We start from the raw sequence: 17427 nt of genomic DNA, 5'->3' as shown, positions 1-17427 counted from the left end.
GAGATATTCTCTCAAGAAAAGCAAAGACAAGTGTGTTTCTATGAACGAACGTAAAATAGGAGACTGACCTGCTCGCAGTGTCCCGCCTTCTCTTACAGGGACCAGGTCCACGGCCCTCGCAACTTCCCCTTCTCGTGGTGTGATGAACGAGAATCTTGCTATCGCTGACGCGTCTAACGTCCATGCCTTTCCTACCGGAATGAGAGGTAACGAGCAACGAGGCGATTTCGGGTTCGTCGTCTTCGCACAAAATAGCCGAGGGAACGTCGAGTTTCGGTCGTTTTTTAGGTGCGAAACCCTCGTCTCCGCTACTGTGACATTCCTCGAGTTGTTCGAGAAGATGCACGCGTTCTTTCTGCAAATGCCTGATGTCCGGCGGTGGTAACAAGAGAGGAGGAGGAGGCGCGGAGGGTTCGACGCTCGTTACGACGCTCTGTACCGCGTGCCGTCTCGGAGGCGGTGGCAAATCGTCGTCGTTGATTTTAGCATCGTTGATAAGACTCGTCTCGTAGTCGTCGTGGCTCGCACCGCTACCCTGACTGAACTCGTCGTAACTTCGGAACCTTCGAAACCGAGAAGAATATAGATGACGAAACGGATCGTTGACGAGGGGACTCGCGATAGACGTAGTGTCGTTAGACGAGGAGGAGTTTTTCGTATTGCACGTAGAGCTGGTACCAGCGTACCTTCTCGGCGTTGGCTCGGTGCTGTAATCGCCCTCGTAGTACGGATCGGTTTGATAAGAGCGTCTACTACTCCGCGACATCGCGGTCGGATGAGCGGGACTTGCACCTGGTGTGCTACCCCCGCCCGGTGTGCGAGAATAACTCGCGGTCCTCGCACGAGGCGGAGTCTCGTAACGCGTGAAACGACTACCGGCGTTCGGAACCGTCACCGCCGACTCGAAACTCCGTTCTCTCCTGTACCAAAAGAATTAACAAAAAAAAAAAAAACAAACATTACACCTTGCCATTCTCCGAGTTCTTCTACTAGAGCACATTATCTACCACTTTTTCAAATTATTTTTCTATTCTTTTTTTTTGTTTTGTTTTTTTTTTGTCTATTTCTACTCACGCCACGTCGAACGTCGCTGCCGGCGATGGTCTCGTGTCCCAAGGCTTTTCACCGGTAACACCCTGACGCTCGAGATGCTCGTAAAACGTTTCCTGGCACTCTCTCGACGCGAAGTCAACCTGCAAACGACGTCCGCGCAACGCCGCCCCCCGCATCTCCTTAACGGCAGCTTGGGCGCAGCTTATCTGCTCGAAAAACACGAGTGCGTGACCCCGCTCACGGTCGACCACCACTTGCGTGATCGGACCGAACTGGTGAAACTGCATGTTTATATATTTCTCCGACACGCAATCTACGAGGTAATATGAAGAGAGAGAGAGAGAGAAAGAAAGAAAAAAAAAATAATACAGTCAACGAACGCAATTGGAGAAGGTTTATTACTATTCCATTATTATCCTGAAGCAATGGCCAAAGCGTTTACAGCATCGCCAAGTCTTTATTTAATCGTCATTCAAATATCCAGCAATACTGTAAGGCATCTTGAATATTCAAACGAATGATGCACAAGTACGTGACACGAACAACGTACAGTCGAGCTACGATAATTGAATGTGCTATTTCATTTGTCAATATAATTAGTCACCCTTCTTACCTCCAATACCGTCAACCCACACGCAAGACGTTGGCATGGACTTTCCGAAGCCGAGTTTAATGCGATTCGAGCCAAGATGCTCGCCGTCCATCGATCTCATGGCTTTGACGACGCTACCGATATCCGAATATTGACAAAAAGCGTAACTCGAAACAGCACCCTGTTTCTTTATATCAATTTCCTAAGAAAAAAAGATAATTTAATAAATTCAATAGCAGAGCAACCCCGATACGCGGGACGATGAAGAAAAATGTTATAAAATTTGCATCGTTAAAACGAAGCGAGCCATGACAAAGTTTGTAAAACACTGATAACGTTAAATTTAACGTAGAACGTATGAGAAAATGAAGGTTGTTCATGGAAATTTGGCTGGATTTCAACGATACGAAATTCGAAGCTACGACAAAGGAGGAAATAAAGTACTCACAATTATTTCACCGAAAGGTTCGAAATGCTTTCTGAGTTCAGATGCGGTGACGTCTTTCTCGAGATTGCCGATGAACAGAGTTCTCGTGGCTTTCGGATGGTACTCGTCGAGCTCGGCCTCGTACGGCCTGAACTCATTGTCCTCGACGTCATAGCCCTGATAAGGGGCAACCTCGATTTTACAACCGAAGAATAATTTGTCGTGCGATACTTCAAGGGCTTTTTCAACGTCCTCGGGTTTCTTGAAGCACACAAGTGCATAACGATCACCCGCAGCCCCAACTACCTTGACCCACGTGACTTTGCCGTGTTTCTTGTACTCGTGGAAGAGGCCGTCCTTGAGGGAAGTATCGCTGCTACGAGCTGGCAAGTTCCTCACGCATATTGCGAGCGGTCGGCGATCCTCCGTAACCGCCGCATTCGCAGCCCTGTGGGGCGAGCTTCCGGGTGAGCTGCTACCACCCGATGTACTCCCACCCGAGGAGCCGCTTCTGCTGCTTCTACTGCTGCTGCTACCCGATCGACTTGATCCGCTCGGCGAGCTGCTCCCGCTTCGCGATTTTCTTCTCTGCTTTTTGTGCTGTCTTAGCGTACCCCCGACACCTGAACTTCCGCTTCCCAAACCGCCTCCGCTGTTTCCGCTACCACCTCCAACTGTCAATTTTCAAGAAAAAATCAATTATTATGTTAATCTTCAAATGCCTTTTCGTCATACTTTAATGTTTGCAATCACCGATAACGTTACTTGAAAAAAAATTTCACTTCTCTCTAAATATTTGGATTTAAAAAACTGCGGGCAAAGTTCTAGTTTAGAAGATCGAAAAATCGATTTTTCTGTCTTTACATGCAAGTAATTGTTGATCAAATGTGTAAAAATAACACTCCGAACTCTTGTGGAGAAAAAATAAATGATGTAAATTTGTTAAAAATTGTCGCATGTTGAAAATGAAAGGGGAAAAGAAATAGCAAAAATACAGAAACTTTAATTATTTTTTTTTTTCGAAACGTTAAAAATGTGGGCAAAAAATAGTATTTCTCCATCTTTTAAAACGGACGTTGGTGTTCGTTAAAGTGAAACGCTGATGAAAAAACTGACCACTCGAGTCCTCTTGATAAGCGTCGCTGTTGGCAGGAGTTGGCGGGGGTGGTACCGGGGCGTATCTCGAGGAAGCAGGTTCGTAGGTCGACCACGAGGACGGTGGTATACTGGCACGATGACGTTCTAGATGAGGCGGGGGTGGCGGTCCCGTAGCGTAAGGCCCTGTCCTCGGGTACAGCCGATCCCTCGCCCTGGTCGATGTCACGTGATAAGGGCCGACCGGTGCAGGTCTTCCGCGTGGTATGTAGCCCCCAGGGTCGACGTTCGAGGGATCGGTCGAGTGTTCGACGACCCGATTGACCCTCTCACCACCGTAAAAACTACCGTGTGACACTCTTGGCTCGAACGCCTCGTTGACCCCTCTTTCCGCGACTCCGACACCGCCTCCTGTCCCAACCGTCCCGACCCCGACGCCTCCGACGCCAACGCCGGATCCATGATCCTCCGAACTTCTGAAACAATTTACAAGCCTTTCATTTCCAAGTTCACATTACTTTTTCAAACCTGGGCGTTGCGTTTTATTTCGCGACGGAATTTTTCGACGAATTATTTGACGTTTAAACACCCGGAAGAAGAGACAAGGAAGCGAAGACGTTTCGTGCCCCCGAGGCTTGTTTGCGACGCATTTTTTCTTGTTGAATTATACGAATGACAATTGCCAAAAACAAAAGAGTTTTTCAGGGGAAACGACCTATCGATTTTCTCTGTCAGGCGAAAACTTATTCGTCCCACTGATTCTGCGAGGATATTTGCGGAAGGAATACAGATCCACGGGGGTTCACGGCTCATTAACCTCGACTCCCTGTTCCCACTTGTTTGTTCGATCGAATCGCGTTAATGGAGTTTATCGAAGTGTGTGGCTACTGAGATGTTTTTTTTCTTTTGTTTTTTTCTTTATCTCCTCGAATTCGAGAGGAAACGCTCCCAATGAGAGAGCAACATCCGGGGGCGCGGTGCTGGACAAAAAGTAAAGGAAGCTCTGTCCTGTCCTCGGTTTTCCCTCGCAGGGCTAAAGTGCCTTACCGAGCGTGTAATCTCCGTGGCCCATCGCCCGAAACGCTTTTTCGTCGGCGCGCTCGTCGCATGCGATCCGGAGCTCGATCGGAATTCATTATTTCCGAATGTTATTAGAATTTCGTTCGGCGTCGTTGTTCGTTTTTGATTATTCAGAAATGAGAGAGAGAGAGGGAGCTCCAACAACGACTCGTTCGAAATTAGGAGCCACTCTAGTTCGTACTTTTGTTTGATTCTGGCCAACGATCCACGAGAAACTTCGGAACGGAGAATTTTCGCGAGATTTTTTATTGCCAGAAACAAACGGAAAAAAAGTGTCGAGCGCGGGAGAACATAAAAACCGAAAATCGTAAAATCACGGCGGCTTAACGTTTCAACCGCCATTCCGAGCCACCAAAAGCACAACACACTCGTCCGTTGAGTGTTAAAACTTTGTCGATCGGTTTCGCCCCGGTTCAATGTATCGAATAAACGGAGCCGGCTGGATTTTAATGTCGGCAGATTTTCTCAACTCGGGAAAAGCATCAGCGGCGTCGTCTAAATTTGCGAAAATATCGATTGAGATTGCCGGTCTCGGGTTCGGCACATTTTTATTCATTTTTTGACAGATGATTCGTGTTTTTCGTGCGAAAAAACATGGTCGATCGAAAGTTTGATGCAATTTTAAAAACCGACGTGAATTTCTGGTTTCCCTGATTCAAAGTATTCGCTTCAGTGTCGAACTGACCTTGGAGCGTCAGTGGTCACGGTTCTTGCGCTACAGACGATGGTCGCGCGACGCGATTTCCTCTCGCGTATATAGTTTCGAGTGTTTAACTCGGCGATTAGGAACTGAAAGAGTGTTCACGGTGATGGTGGCTCGAAGAAACTTGAATTCTTAAAAAGCACGAACGCGACTGAGAACGACTGAGAGAATTCAAGACAGTTTTTATTTTCATTTTTCTATAATACGCGAGCGAAAAGTCGAATTTTTTGACGTTTTTCCGGCTAAATGTTCTCCTCGAGATTAGCGAATCCTTAAAACTTTGAATCGTTATAATCCTTCCACGTAAAGTGAGTAAACGCAGCTTTCCAAGCTGCTTGGAAAATGGGCAAGAGAAGATGGAAAAACTGACGAATATGAAGAAACCAAGGGCCATTGAAAAAAAAGCGATTATCCATCAAAAGCTCGGTTTCCAAAAACCAAAACTGATGGGATTCTCTCATCGACGAGCCTCAAACCAGCGTGGAATATCCGAAATTATAAAGCTCCCGAAAAGTTGGCTCCGATTCTGAGAAAACTTGAAATCATTTTTCCAAGGTCCAAAGTACTCGATAAAGCGACAACGCCGCGACGAAAAATCGTGAGTGAAAGAACAATAGTCGGAGATTAAAACGGCTGGACGGAGGGGATAAAGCAGGTACGACGAGATAAGAGAAGAGAATTGAAAAATCGATAATAAGCTGAAAGAGCGAGCTGGCGCGATTGTTGTTACCTGCTGGGACGTGAGGTTTCATATTTCCCAGTGAATTTCATTCCGTCCAAGTATTTCGAGGAATCCCGCGATAAAAGCGTGTATATGTACATAATGTACGACGCAATCGAGGCTGCGATGAGTTATCCGCATAGTTTCGAGTACGCGACGGAAAACTACGTTCTGGTGAGCAGCGGGCCGGAGGAAGCTTGTCACACGGTGCTGTTTCGTAACCGGAAAGCGTATATTATTGAGAAGGGCGATTTTTCGCGCGCGCGAAGCGCTCTCGTTCGTTCGAATTGGAGGCCGATAGCCGAGCGACGATTGGGATAATTGTGAGGAAATTTCGTGTCGGGCGCGTGTTTAAAAGCGCTCCGAAAAGCTGGCTCGTTAACGATCGGGAATTGTCGAGGCTACGAGCTCTCGCGTTTACGGCTCTGTGAAAGGCGCGTTATTACGAGAGGCACGATCGAACGTCAATCGAGCCGAAAATACGTGTGCGCAATAATCGAATGAAGGGTTTGAGGATCGGGTAGTAAAAAAGCGTTCGCAAGGCGGAGAAGGAGGAGTGCGGGGCCGCGCGAGATATTGGCGACGGGCGAGTGTCGCCGTGGCAACGTGGACACGTCATCGTCAGATTATCCGCGGACGTAGGCCCGGTAGCCGAGCCCGCAAATTTCGTGGAAGATCGTATAAAAATGCGGATGCGTCGGGGACGCTGGTGAATTAAAATTCGGAGAGTTCGATGTCGCGTGGGGGGAGCTCTCGAGTCGCTCGAAGCGAAAATAACGCGAAAAAGGTTCGACCGAGGGGTGGGAATCGCGGGGTTCAAATAACACCGCGGTTCAGAAGCGATTGGTAATTCGGTCAAACGGGAACACGCGCGAGGCAACCCACACCGATGCGCGCACTATCGATTATCGTTGCGCGCCTTAAACGCTAAAAAATAACCGCCCGCGATCGATGAGACGAGAGCACTGGCCAAAAGAAACGGAAGAGAGAAAACAAAATACGGCTCAAGTACAGCGTGACAGGAGGAATGGGAGGAGGGAGAAGAATGAGGGAGAGAGAGAGAGATAAAGTTTGTTCGACGCGCTCTGGGAACGGGTCAGGTGAGGAAACAAACTTACCTCCAACGGTACCGGACTCTTGCCCCCTGCGTCCCTCGATAATTGTAATGTTTAGTAAAACTAAATGAACGATAACGACAAGAAAGAGGAATAAATATTATCTTTAATCCCGGCATATCCCCACACGCGAAAAACGGCACGTTTTATTTCACTCGGTACGTGTGCGTGTTTATTCCACTTTGTGCTGAGTTCGATCATTGTAATCCAAATCACTGTATTCCAACACTGCATATCCATTGGTGGTTCGTTGGGTGCGCTCGTCGACGATAATCCAAAGTATTCCAATTGTGCACGATCCTCGAAACACACTCTCGACACACTTTCGTATTTGTCGTTGTTGTTTTTCAGTATCACGAACGTGTTTGGTCACTCGGTTTCTTTGTTTTATCACTTTGATCGGCGGCGTTGAAGATTCGAGGATTTTCTCGGCTCGAGCCTCGTCGCGGGACGGAAAGGATTGGAGGAGGCTTGGGATCTCAGTGTTCGCGGTACTTGAGACTACGGTCGTCGATAAATATGCAGGATAATGGTTTAAAGTGATATAGAATTAGGCGCGCAGAGCCAGCACTTCCGGCAGCTTTACACGGTCGCTCGAAAAGTATTAAAAATAGTGAAAGCTTGGTGAAAAAGGTGAAAAAGGTGAAAATCGAGGTGATAAATGAAACGAGATCTTACCCGTGGGCGGGAAATCTATGCTGAAGATGCTGCGGCTCGTAGTATTGTGTCGTGAGCGCTCTCTCGTCGAGTGTGTGTTCGGTCGCGTGTGCCTTCGCTGCGGACTTGATATCCATGAAGGCAACCGTCGCTGATGCACTCCCGGTGATGGTCGAGACTCCGCCGCCGCCGACAGATCCCGAAGCAACGCCTGTGCCGCCGACCTCGCTTCCCTCGCCTGTCGAGCCACCTGAACCTCCGTCCACGGGGCATTCCTCGCCCCGTGGCAACAACTTGACGCTCTGCACGCGTCCATACCTGCAAAATACCGATAAAACTTTTCATTTCTTCGTCCGAGTGGCTCTCTCGATATCGTCGAGTTAAAAAAGTCTCGAAAGATGCTCAAGTTTCCTGAATAAATCTCGAAGGAAGCGAGCCGCCTCATCGAGCATAAAATTCAAATTCGCGTGCCTGAAACAATGCAAACGACACGAGAATCCTTGGAACGAATGTTCGCGGTATAAAAAACCGGGGGGATGACGCCGCAGGATTTTCCCACTTTGCCACATCCGCGGAGGCCTCTCGTCGCCCCTGGCAATAATTTCCCGGTTAAAAGATCGCCCGGGAAGGGATTCTCTTTTTGTCAACGGCCAGCATCGGGCCGGGGATCTCTGTCCCGTGTGGGATGCAGCATCCGAGTTTAGGACGGTCAATAAAACGGGCCGGAGCGTGGAGAAGGACTAACCTCTTCTAATGCATTTCCCCATGGCACGTACACACGGGAGGCTAATGCAGACGTGTAACGATGGAATAAAATATGACGGTGTACAGAGGAGGAGACGAGCAGGTAATAAAAGGGGGAGTTTTGGCGAGTGTTGGCTGCGGTGAAACGTCGAGGGCCGGAAGAAAAGAGGACTCTCCCGCATGGCAACGCCTTAGTTTAGGTCGGCAGAGAGAGAGAGAGAGAGAGAGAGAGAGAGAGAGCTCGGGGAAGGAGGCGCGCGCGCACGGAACCAGGGGGAATTGGTATCTTCTTGGTTCGTCGGGACGTTATAACGACGTCGGAGACGCGAGGACCAAGTTGAGAATGAGAGAAAGAGACGGAAGGACATAAATGGAGGAATAATAGGGAAGGAGAGTCGACGGGGGCGGGATATTCGTGGAAGGCAGAGGGAGAGAAGAGGGCCCGAGTGAAAAATAAAGAGATGAAGCAAGCGTAGTTCGGGGATTCCGAAAGTGCTCATGGGCGCCGGGGCTTTTCGCGTAATACCGGACACGAGCGTGCGAAATTAAATCAAGGAAAAAGGAAGTGGGCGAGCGAGGAATAGAGAGCGAGGACGAGGGAAAAAGAAGTGCGTGGAGGAAGGAGAAGGAGCGGGGCTGGCGGTGCACAGGCGAGAGCTCGATCGAAACTTCCTCGTCCATCTTTCTCTTTCTCCGCGTTCGCATTTACGCAGATATAAAAGCCCTCTCGCGGATGTTTTTTTGCGAGGGGGAAGCCGTGACGGGTCTCGGGGCGGCTCGGTTGAGTCAGAGGGAGCGGCAGCTGACGGGGAGCGCGCAGCGCCGGGGCGGGGGGGGCATGCACGAAAGCCCCGAGAGAGAGAGACACGGGGATCGAAAAAGCGCATAAAGTATGGAGACGGAGAACGAGAAAGATGGAAAAAAATGGGAAGGAAAAAACGTTTTTATGTATACGTGTATAAAGAGAGAGAGAGAGAGAGAGAGAGAAAAGGCACAAGGAGAATAGCGAAATTGGTGGAGGGACGCGCCTCCGGGCGAGTGGGGAGCGAAAAATAAAGAGAAACGACGCTCGAGAGCTCGATTCGCACTTCGCGTGCACCCCGTACGGTACGGATACGCCGGGTAAGACGTTACCTCGGCAAGGAGTGGGGCAACCGGTGCAGGAGAAACGATCAACGATCTCGCACAGGTGGGAGAAAACGCCTGGCCATTGGCTCCGCGCTCGGAGAGAGTATAAACGCAGGCGCAGAGATCCCCGATGCCTGAATCCTTCCCAGGGAGTCGCCTGTCTCTTCTCGCGCGAGTTGCACGCATTTTCACTTGAAAACTTTATCTTCTTCGTTAAGTTGCAGCTAAGAAAAGAAATAAGAGGAATAAGACACGCCAGACACGAAGCGCAATAGCAAAAATCATTATCAGCGACGTTGGTTCTTCTTGTTTCTTCATACTCTCGCTTCGACTCTACAAACGTTACAATTTTTCAAATAATATCTATTCATACGCCTCTCCATTTATCAAACTCCGCTCGTTATACTCGCACCGAGAGCACAGCTTAAATTCATTGGGACACCGTTTTACCGGATCGAAACGTTTAACAGTTTACGTTACAACGAGAAACGAAATAACGTGTCGTTGTTCTCGAGCTTTTTTACACGAACTAGATAGAGCACCCGGATATATGGAGGAAGGACTGAATATACACAGGAATTTTGAGATACACATATGTTGTTTAAGGATCTTTCGAACGGTTTGATGGACTTGTTGACAGCATCCATGAACAAAGTGAAGGAAAGTCTCGTTCACCGATCACGTTCGAACGAAAATATTGTACAAATTAGGATTATTTTGCCAAGACGTTGAATGACGATATTCGTTGTCCGAGGCTCCCTCGACGTCGCAATACTCTTGGCTCGCCTTTTTGTGGGCGCGGTCAAGCTTCGCGGAACGACTGTTTGAAATAAACATTTGTTAATTTACGTTAAATAGATGTTACGGTGCATGATTCGATATTTTGTCATATATTTTATCGCATCGTAGAAGCGAGACGAATGCCGCGTGAATCTTGTTCGGAATAATGAAATCTCCGAGAATCGCGGTGGTTACGTATACGGGAGCCGCCGAGAGAGCAGTCTTGTGAAGCACGAAATGGCGACCGCGCAGGACGTTCGTACCGCGTCGCGACAGACCTCTGCTCGCGCATTGTGCTCGTTTTCATGATTTTCTTGAATTCATCAAAGTTTCAAGGATTTATGTCCGTTTCTTTTTTCCATTTCCACCTGCGGTGCGTCGTTCGATTTCAATAGAGCGGAATTTGAATTTTTTTCCTACGTGAATACACGTGATTTGTGGGTGTTGTTTTTTTTTTCAGTGAAATTGAAATTCGATAAGATTCAATAAAACGATCATTAGTATGGGAGTAAACTCGAGTTACGAGGGAAAAAGTGAACAGAATTTTCTGCTTGCGAGCGACGCCGATCGATCTCGCAAAGGTTTCCGAACGCGGCGAGGGAGAAGCACCAGAAATGGAGGAATCTGTAAAAACGGTCATGAAGCGAGAAAAAGTGAGGGAATTACGGGAGTCGAGAGAACGACAGAAAAGTTCTTCGAGTCCAATTGTCCGACGGTATGGACAAAAGGATAGGAAAATAAAAGAGAGGCACGAAGAAGTGTTGTGGAAGATAGAATTGATGATATTTGTCTCTGTTGCACGAGCAGCCCATCCTTTTCCCCCCGCACAGGCCCTGTGGATTTCTCCATCCCGATTGATCATACTCGTACAATGGAATGCACAAATGGTGTGTATATATATATAAATATATACGCGAGAGCAAGCAAATTCTCGATGCCTATTGCGATAGAATAAAACAAAAAAAACGAAAGAAAAAAAAAGGGAAGAGAGAAATAAAGATACGCTCGAAAAGGTGCACACACAGAGGGTCCGTGACGAACGCCTTTTGCTGTTTATCGCCGTAACGTCGTAGCGCGAGGTTTCCGCGCACGCGCTCTCCCTCGTTTTCCCTTCTCCGCGATTATCTGCGCAGTGGGAAAGACCGAGGGGGGTTCGTGGGCGCGCGCGAGAGAGAGAGAGAGTGAGAGAGGACTGGGGATAAAGATGAGGAGAAGGAGAAAGGGAAATTGTACGAGTGGGGAAAGGCGAGAAAGAGTGGGGGCAGAGGAAGGAGCAAAGTGCCACGGTGGCTAGCTCGCTGGCGAGCGAGCCGTCAACCGTCCCGTATATACTTCTCTCCCATCCCATTCTTGTGTTATCTCGTATTTTCTCTCTCTCCTCTCCTTCCGACTGTCTCTCACCCTCTTTCTCTTAATACTTTATCGGCCGAGTCGGTGTGCGCGTGTGTCTCTTTCTTTCGGAGGTAAAAGCGGCGAGTGAAGCGCGCAGGGAAGGGGGAAAGAGGAGCTAGTCGAGGAATTTTACTCGGGCAGACTCGCTCCCGGGCTCTCGATGCATGACGCACCTCCACGCTGGCTTATGCCAGCGCGTCGAAACGTGCCTGCCTCCTCTTTTTTATCTTTCCTTCTCGCGCTCCCTCCCGACTCGCTTTATGAGGAGGCATTAGCTCTCCGAGTCCCCATAAACCAAGGGAGTCTCTAGGTCAGAGCCGAGCGCTTCTCGTTCCACCGTCTTTCCCTTCGGCCGGTCTTTCGCCTTGTCCAACGCACGCAAGCACGTTACGTTCGAGCCTCCTTTTTTTGTTTTATTTTTTTTCGCTTCGTCGAGGACTTCCCCGCTGCCAGCCATTTTTTTTCGGCCGCTTTGAGCCTCCGCAACTGTCGTACTAAATCGACGATCCTGCGTCAGTTTTTAATCGAAGAGCAAGAGAAAACAATAGCTGAGCAAACATTTCGTAACCATGCAGGTGCCTGCTCGAGAGGGCGCGGCTCTGCAAACAAGAAGAAACAAAACACACGAGAGAACGAAAACGCGGCGCGTTACTAAAACAATGGATGCAGGAGCGATTGAGACAAATGCGAGAACCAAGTGCGGAGGAAAACGATTTTATAAAAATTGACAAACAACGAGTCGTCCTCGCCGGAGGGGGGAACTCCTTCGCCATACATTACGCAACTCGGGGTGAGGACGACCGGATCGAGATTTATGGTCGAGGCCTCCGCGTGGCCAGGTCCACGCGCTCGCAATCCCGCGGTCACTACGCGCACCGATAATAATTCAACGATTTAATAATCCTCGTCGTATGGCGCAACGTTCATATTCCAACATTCGAACGGCGGTATGACCCGCCGTTCCTCGACTTTCGTTCCTCCCATCGAAATTCACGCAATTTTTCCATCGCCCACCACGATCCGTCACAAAATCGCCAGTTTCTTCCCTCGTTCCTGTCCGATGGAAACGCGGAGTTTGCTTCGCCTTACCAAGCGTGAAAAAAAGTTTTCGGTTTGCTAAGCGTTCTGCGGCGGGAGGGGGAGCGAGGCGCGACAGAAGATCGTGGAAAATCCGGCGCCGCGTAGCCACGCGAAAACTCGAGTGTGAGTTAGCGCGAGTTACGTGTGCGAGGCAGGTAAGAGCGAGCGGGCGCCCGGGGGAGTCGGAGGGTTACGTGACCCACGAACTACGCAAAGAGGGCGAGAGTCCCTGTGTGTGTGTGTGTGTGTTCGCGCGCGCGTGTTCGAGGCGGCTCGACCTCGGTAAAGGGCGTTGAGACGTCGACGACGACGCCCCCGTTGCGACGATTGGGGTAGACGATCAACGTTCACGTACGCGTCGTAACGTTTAACACGATAAATAAAATAACGCTATAAAGAGAATTAAATAAACCCGAATACGGTGTGGGCGGAAAAAAGATAGAAAAACACACGCGCGAGAGGTCGAGATAAGAGAAGCGAAGAGATAAGAAATAAGTAATTGACCAGCGATGAAAATACACGAAAAGACTTCGGAGGAACGTGGAAGAATTTCGTCGCTTATTTTTGTGCACAGGCCGCACACCTCGGTATTTCATACGCCTTGATAAATTCGAGGTTATTACAAATCGATATTATTTATTCAAATGTTCTCGATCGTACGCGAACGACAGAGGTAAAGCGGGCGTAGGGAGTCGCCGAGAATTCGGTGAAATTCGTATGACAATGAATTTGGGCTCGGGGAGCCCGTAACGCATGGGAATACGTGGGGGCGCGCGTGCCCGCGTGCCTGTCGAGGCCAAGAGAGCGGGCGCGGTGGTGCACGACGCGAAATTTCCTTGGCGTAGTGTGTTCGAAAAATCAACGAGTTGCACACGTACGCCGGGGCACAGGATCGTTTGTCCTTCCGCACGTTCGAAATCGGAGGTGGAGAGAGAGAAGAGCGAGAAGGAGGAGAAGCGCGCGTACGAATGTGTGCGAATGTGAGCAAGGAAATCAATACATTGGCGGGACGAGGAAGACCGCGAGTGAGCGAGCAAGCGAGAGAGAAGCTCCGAAGGGGGCGAGGGAGAAGATCGAGAGGCGAAACAGACGGAGAAAGAATCTTCGAGAATAAAATTCTCTCGCGTGGAGGTTACAGTCGTACGGATAACAGTAACGCGTCGGCAAAACAAGAGGCGCATAAACACGAGTCTTTCGCTCCTCGTACTCTGTGCTCTCATTTCTTCATGTTGTTTATGCAACGTCGAGAGTTTTTAAGGAAGATCACGCGTTACTTGTCATTCGAAAGAGCGACCGAACTTTATGCACTTTTCGTTATCAAAGAAACGATGGAAATTCATTATCACAATTATTAAAACAATGTGTAAATTATTTGTTGAAATTTATCAATTTAAATTTATTTACGTATGCATATCTGCATTTTAACACCCTTAGTGTGCATCCGGGGTCAGGCTGAGCCCAAAATTTTTTCTCACAGGAATAGCATTTACAGATGCGAGCATCTCATAAGTAAAACCCCCAATATTAAGAAATCGTTATCCCCTCTCTGAAAGTAGGGAGCATAACCACTTCGTACTCCAAAATAAATACACTTTTTGGAACGGTTGCAAGTGGACTATTTTTCCCTCAAAGCATGGACCCTCGTCTGTTAAACTCTGCAAGGATTTTTTTCAAAGCTCAAAATTTAATTTCTTACGAGAGATTTAACCGAAAAAGTGCTTTTTACGCGCTCTAGCAACTTTGAGCACGTTTTTGAACGATGAAAAGAAAGACTTTTTTGGAAATCCGGCTTTGCAGCCTTGAAGTTACTACTGGATCAATCAACTGCAAAAAGTGGGTAAACCTTTTATTCCGAAAAGCGCATAGTTACCGAGATATTCGATGTCAAAAATGACCTGGGGTCAAAGTGACCCCATGTGCACGAAATGTCTCGCTGTAAAGGTGTGCACACTAAGGGTTAATTCCAGCGTTCGTGTCGTTATTACTCGTTAACCTCGAATGAGTGTTTTTCTTTATCCATTCCCAGGTCGTTTTTCACCGGTAACAAGGCTTTCTCAAGTCATCATTGGCGTCTAAAAACATTTTATTTTCTTATTCTCGTTTTGGATTCTTCAAAGTTGGGGGGAGGATCCTGTTTCATTTCCAAACTACGCTGAAGTTTGCAACGTTGGAGTCCAACGAAATGAAGGAAAGAACACTTGTAATTCACCAATTTTTTTTTTATTTCACGAAATATCGGTGCAGCTTGAAAAAATACGAATTTAAAAATCGGTAGGTAACGAAATTGGAGGATTACTGGAATCATTAGGGGTTTTTTTACATCATTTCGTTGGACTCCAACGTTGCAAACTTCAGCGTCATCATTTCCAAATGGTCGGACAAGAAGTGTGCCCGCCATAAGAGCCCTTAAAAAAATGGGATTTTCGTTAATCGTTTTCTCGACGACGACGGGACGGTGGATCCTTAAATAATTCCGAGACTGGATGCGCGCTGTTTCCAGCATATTTCGAGATTTCAACTCTCAAACTCGTAATTTTCAATTTCGGCGTACGGATCAATCGCGCGTTGCTCAGGCTCGAAAGTCTTGATTCGTTTTCGTTTCGATGTGCCGCTATCGGGGGCGAGTAAAGTTATCGATTGATTGGGAACAGCGGGAAAACCAGAGCGTCGAATGCGTTCGACGCTCGTTTTTTTATCCCAAAGTCCGAGGACCGGATTCCCTTCCGCGTAACGGTCTGGGGCCTCGTGAAAGTTGCGCGCGGAGTCGAAGATTTTTCCAGTTCGTTCGGTGCTCTCCGGCCACTGGGTACGGCGGCGATGCGAGAACTCCATTTTTGTTTACTCAACTCCGGCAATAATAATCGCAAGAGCGATGATACCGGGGAAGGAAAAACGGTTGAGACGTCGAGCGAGAGCGCAGGGGGGGGGGAGGACTCGCCCGTTTTACGATTCCTCGAAGACATTTGCGCGAGGAAAAAGGGCTCCGGGGGGAGGGAAGGAGGCGACAAAAAGCATAACAATGCAAAAAGCGAAGCAACCGCCGCCTCGCTTTCCTCGCTTCGAGAACCTCCTCGCTGGGTGAGTGTACACTGGACCTTCCGAGGGGGCTCCCTCCCCTTTTCTCGGCAGTCGCGATGCTCCGTAGAAGCGAAAGAACCGAGCGATAATCTCGTTGCTTTTGTTCAGCTCGAGCTTCTCCTCCAGCAGGCCGCCCCCTTTCTTTCTCTCAGCGCTCACTTTGCTCGCTCATATTGAAACAAAAAAGTCTCTTCGTGTGGGTACTTTATACAGATAAATATGAAACGAGCGGAACGGGCGGTGACGTGGTCCCCGGCGATTCGCGAGCCGGAGGAGAGAACCAAAATTTCCGTAGCCGAGAAACGCGAATTCGTGAGCCTCTCAAATTTGTACTTGTACGCTCGTTTTAATGCGAGCCTCAAATATATTCGTCGAAGAGCGAGAGTGGCATCGGCGAAGAGACTTCAAATTCTCGAGATAATTGCGATCTTGGCCGCGCATATAAACGCAGAGGGAATGCCTGCGACACGGAGAATCTCAATCAACCGACGAATAACTTCCGGCCGACATCTCGCTCTTGATGAAAAATAAGGTGAAATATCGTCCAAGTATAAGAGGCGGTATTTCCCATCGACGAAAACGCTTCGGTCGCTCTCGTTTATTTTTTCTCCAACGTTTTTCAACCGCTATTATTACACCTTGGTCTATATCATCGTTATTATTATTATTGTAATTTCCGCGTGGACGAATGCATAAAAGAATCGCTCTGCGAGCGACGAGCGAGAGAGAGAGAATTGATGGGGGGGGGGGGGGGGGGGGCGAGGGGCGGAGAGAGAGAGAGAGCAAGAGAAAAGATGAAGCGAGAAAGGTCGCGGTACCGCAAAATCCTCGATATGCCCGTGCCCTCAACCGCCATTTCTCACACAACAGGAAGAGCGATAAAGGAAGACGGAGAAAATGGGCAGTAGGATTACATTCCCTCTCTCTCCGGTTCTCTCTTTATTTATCTTTCCTTCTTCCTCTTTCTCTCGAGATGGAGGGCGCGCGTTATTACCAGGCTACATGACTCAAAGAGAGAGAGAGAGAGAGAGAGGGAAAAAACGAAAAGGAAGAAAAAAGCGAATAAAATGAGGATGAAAAAGATAGAGGGATGCGTCGATCGAAGGATGAGAGTGAGAGAGAGAGAAGAGCGTCGAGACCCATACATACGGAGAACGTAGGCTGCTCCGCCGGAGAGGAGAGCCACGTAAATACGCGCAGAGCCGCTGGCAACAGCGCTATGACTCAGCTCAACTCGATTCGCAACTTCGGTATTCGCTTGTGTCGCCCGGCCTCTCTCTCGCCCGTTAAAACTCGTCTCCTTCTCGCTCCTTGTTGCTCCAGCGCGAGTTTTCCTGCGTCCCGCAGCTGACACCCAATTCCCCCACCACTCGCGCGACTCGTGGCACAGGCTCCCCCCCCCCCCCCCCCGCCCCGCCGCCGTGTCAAACTCGTCTCTCTCTCTGGCTCGCGACCGCTCGAGCCCGCTCTCCTTCCCGTCCCTCTCCAGGCGTATCGTCTAACCAGGCGGCTCCTATCTCTCCTCTCTCCTCCCCCCCCGCCGCCCCGGCCGGCCGGCAGGTTTTCTCTCCCTCGCAAATCCCACTCCAGAACTTTTACCCCCGAGGAGCGTCGTGCAAATATATCCTACCTCGTGTCCCAGACTCTCGCCTCTCGCGGCCGCAGCACACGTCCACCTCCGTGTTCCATCTTCTCTCTCGCTCTCGCGAGCCTCGTGGCTCTCTCGGCGACGCGTTCGGGGGACGATCGTTGGCCACTCAAGGATATGCAACCTCGCCTCAC

General features: G+C 49.1%; 1 protein-coding gene across 10 annotated transcripts in view; it reads right to left on the bottom strand.

The window, feature by feature from the left end:
* The window catches only part of spen (split ends), a 79408-nt gene that overhangs the window by 17257 nt on the left and 44724 nt on the right, over positions 1-17427 (bottom strand). For 6 of the 10 annotated variants that reach the window (XM_043418951.1, XM_043418948.1, XM_043418945.1 and 3 more), the window contains 6 exons: positions 7465-7761; positions 3189-3643; positions 2094-2746; positions 1667-1847; positions 1075-1366; positions 69-920 (listed from right to left, as the gene is read on the bottom strand). In XM_043418951.1, coding sequence (XP_043274886.1) covers positions 69-920; positions 1075-1366; positions 1667-1847; positions 2094-2746; positions 3189-3643; positions 7465-7761 — 2730 coding nt within the window. Of the gene's footprint in view, positions 1-68; positions 921-1074; positions 1367-1666; positions 1848-2093; positions 2747-3188; positions 3644-5680; positions 5884-7464; positions 7762-17427 lie in introns of those variants that run through there. The other 4 variants (XM_043418952.1, XM_043418947.1, XM_043418953.1 and 1 more) reach the window with 4 other exon arrangements.

This window comes from Venturia canescens, chromosome 5, assembly GCF_019457755.1.
Source record: "Venturia canescens isolate UGA chromosome 5, ASM1945775v1, whole genome shotgun sequence".
NCBI lineage: Eukaryota > Metazoa > Arthropoda > Insecta > Hymenoptera > Ichneumonidae > Venturia > Venturia canescens.
This window is presented reverse-complemented; position numbering and strand designations above follow the sequence as displayed.